Here is a 3,589-nt window from a genome sequence, read left to right as displayed (position 1 = left end):
TTTATTGATTTCAATTCAATTACAACATACACATCGAAATGATTTATATATATATAATGAGACAAATATGGTGTATTATAGAAATCCAAGTGCAAGTAATACATGTTTGGTATGGCAAATTACTAGTAGCTAGTCTAAGAACCTTTTTCTTTTCTTTTTCTCTTTCTTCCTTTTTCTTCTTTCTTTCTCTATTTTTTTTTTTCTTTCTAAATTTCTAGGGCTATTTTTTTCTTCTTGTGAAATAAAATTGGTACATTACAATTTCCTAATATTTTGGAAGGAAAATGTTTCAATTCAAAGTTTGAAAAAACACAAATTGAATGGTAATTCGAGAGGGCTTTGTATACTTTTTCCGATCGATATTGATAGTACTATCATCAAAGTTGACTAGTAAATCATCATCGTTGTTGAAGTCATTCTTAATTGCTCCCACCCAATCCAACGGCAGATTCAACCAAAGTTGCATCTGTTTACAAAATAGTCGACATTAACGACGGTCTATTCTATAGACACCGACCCAATAGCAGCTTTTCTCTCATAACTTTATTACAAAACTGCAATCTATTCGATCCCATACTCGACGAACTGCATCCGATCCTAAACTCGACGTCGTGACTAGTTTTGATAACAAATAATGTAAACTTTGAGTAGAACTAACCTTTGAAAACTGACTTTAAAGGATAATGTGTTCAACAACTTATATACACATGATAAAGATTATACTGAAGTCATAGGAGACATGACAATAAATTTATATGGACCCATCTAATTATTGTTGATGAAATGCAGACGGAACATTCCTAATTACATATGGTCATATAGCATGGCCCAATTTAGATAACGTCACAAGGTAATGATGGAATGAGAGAAACCATTCCTGTGGCCTCCTTTATTCTATTCTCAATTCTATCATGTTCTTAGCCAACACAAAAAAAAACACACGAAAATCCCATTAATCTATTAGAGCAATCAAACCCCTCAATGACACCACCACCTCTCCCATTAATCTCCCATTAAAACCTACAAGTTACAGCATTTGTGTGGTGGGACAAGGAAGCAGTAAGAATGAGCTGTTCCTAAAACTTAATAGTCTTTTTCCTTTTTCCTTTTCTCTTTTTCTCTTTCTTTCCTGCTGTTTTTTTCTTTTTCTCTTTCTTTCCTGCCAAACATCCCAGGATTCCATTCCCTCTTACGCCATTAGGGAACTCAGCGGGTCCCTCTATCTGGTCCCACTTCATGCATTATGACGACATTAATCACCAAAAACAAATCCACCCCACCATTCAGTCATCCACGCTCTTTCCTCTATAAAACTCCCACATCTCCCAATTCTCAACCCAGTAACCCAACACCCTTTCCTCCGCATCCTCTCTCCTCTTTCTTCCCCATCTCCGATCCTTCAATGGCTGCCAGAGAGCCTTTCAACGTAACCGCCAAGTCCCCCATGGCGGCCCAGCCGCACTCGCCGTGGCATTCCCCGGTTCCGTACTTGTTCGGTGGCTTGGCAGCCATGTTGGGTCTCATTGCTTTTGCTCTGCTAATCCTTGCATGCTCCTATTGGAGGCTCTCCGGGTATCTTGAGGAAGACGGCTCCGCAGAGAGAGACCTCGAGGCCGGCGAGGGGAAGACCGACGACGATGCCCAGAAGCCCCGACCTGTGTTTGAAGAGAAAATCTTGGTGATTATGGCTGGCGATGCGAAGCCGACGTTCTTGGCCACCCCCATGTCTAGTCGGTCGTCTTCTTTTGGAGACAGTTGTAGCAGTTGCGGGAGAGAAAAGAACGAAAAGGCGCAGGTTCCGAACCCGCAAGGTGGTGGTACTGATGTTGACGTACCACAAATTGAGAACAGAGAGGACCGTGAGACCTCTGCTGATCAGACCCATTGATCTCTTTAATTCCTTTAGACTATTGTAGTTTTCTGGTTCTAGATAGCTAGGTTTAATTGCGTCTTGTGGGAGCTCATGCTACAAATCTATGAGCTTGCATGTTTGCTTGGTTTCCTTTTTCTTTCCTTTTCTTTGTCATCGGGAAATGTAAATATGTTTGAGATCAAATGGAAGAAGTGCCCAACTCTTCATAATTTTATAGCCTTTTCTTTCTAACATTTCCGGATTTTATATATGTCTCTCTCTGTCTCTCTCTCTCTCTCTCCTTGAGTTTTCTTCATGGTGGTTTTGGGAAAATCCAGAAAGGAGTAAAAGAAAGATCAAAGGTACGTGAAATTTGACATTATCCGGTTTCTGCAAGGAAGTCAGAAGAACACCGGTTACGTGGGGGAACGGGATCGCGTGTGAAGACGCACGTGTAAGGCTAGCCAGGGCATAGGTCTGTAGGTGTGCCTGATGCGGCGTCGCGAAGCTGCTCAGGTTGCTCACAGCTGTTAAACAGGCTTTAATAATTTGGTTCGAATTTTGTTTTTAATTATTTACACATTTATGGGTTTTTGTTTTCTCTGTTGTTTACTCGATCTGCTGAGTTAATGCCATTCTCTGTTGTTGGACCTTGGTCACTGTGTGCCGACTAATCCACAGTCTTCATTGTACAACAGCATGTTCCAATTACAACATCACCCTTCCTATTCCCATCTTCAATCTAGATTTCAGTCATTTAATTTCTTATGATCTTATCTGGATCGGGATACTAAATATAAAGAGTTCCTTCCCCTATCTTCAATTAATCTAGATTTCAGTCAGTTCTTATGATCTTATCTGGAGCGGGATACTAAATATAAGAGTTCTTCCGATGCCTACATGTTTGAGCAGGTGATAAGTTTTATAAAAATTGCCTGTTCGGATTAAGACAACAAAATAACAACTGAATGTACAATAGTGTCCGTGTTCAATCTAGATTTCAGTAATTTGTTATTTGGATTCTAGTAATCTAAACAGTAAATATAATATTTCCTATAAGGCTAAGCATGTTGGTGAAGAAGTTGGCCCCATATTATTTGGATAGATGAATCTTAAAAAAAAAAAAAAAAAAAATTGTTTTACATTTACTATTTAAATTACAAATAATTCGCAGGTGGATGAACTGCTGGATATTATTTTGGATAGATCACCTTCACTGTTTAATTGTTTTTTGCCATGTCGTTTTTGTTAGGTAGAAAGGAAACGAGTCTTTAATTCTTGGCCTAGCAAAATATTATTATTATTCTTTTTAGGTAGCCAAGCAAATTAAAAAAGCGTATGTTTTGAGAATGGTGCACTGCAATGAGGATTCCCTTGTTTTGAGTTGTATATATGTGTACACACAAAATTAAGCATGCATGGTGATGAGGATGACACATATAATAGCCACTACAAAATTTATGGGCTAGGATTAACGTTGGACTTTCATTGCGTGGTGCATGTACATTGCAAAAGATTGCCCTAATTTACAACAATGTTTCGAAACAGTGCCTCATTATGCTTCAAACAGCGAGCGAGCGAGCCACCCAATAAATTAAAATGATGGTGAATTCTTACCCAATTATACATGCTTCTATTCTCTTCCCAGTTCGATCATCCTCGATCAGCCAAATTCATGTTCATGAATCATGAATCATGGCCAAAAGAATTCAACCACAATGCAATAATAATTGACGT

The 3,589-nt window shown here is 38.8% G+C and overlaps 1 protein-coding gene across 1 annotated transcript; it reads left to right on the top strand.

The window, feature by feature from the left end:
* Positions 1-1,328: 1,328 nt before the first annotated feature.
* Positions 1,329-2,082, top strand: LOC133871946 (protein GLUTAMINE DUMPER 2). The gene has a single exon (XM_062309420.1). It carries the CDS (start codon positions 1,403-1,405, stop codon positions 1,886-1,888), a length of 486 nt encoding a protein of 161 aa, XP_062165404.1. The 5' UTR covers positions 1,329-1,402; the 3' UTR covers positions 1,889-2,082.
* Positions 2,083-3,589: the final 1,507 nt, after the last annotated feature.

This window comes from Alnus glutinosa, chromosome 6 (genome assembly GCF_958979055.1).
Source record: "Alnus glutinosa chromosome 6, dhAlnGlut1.1, whole genome shotgun sequence".
Taxonomy (NCBI): Eukaryota; Viridiplantae; Streptophyta; class Magnoliopsida; order Fagales; family Betulaceae; genus Alnus; species Alnus glutinosa.
The sequence above is the reverse complement of the archived record's forward strand: the minus strand, read 5'-3'. Positions and strand labels throughout refer to the sequence as shown.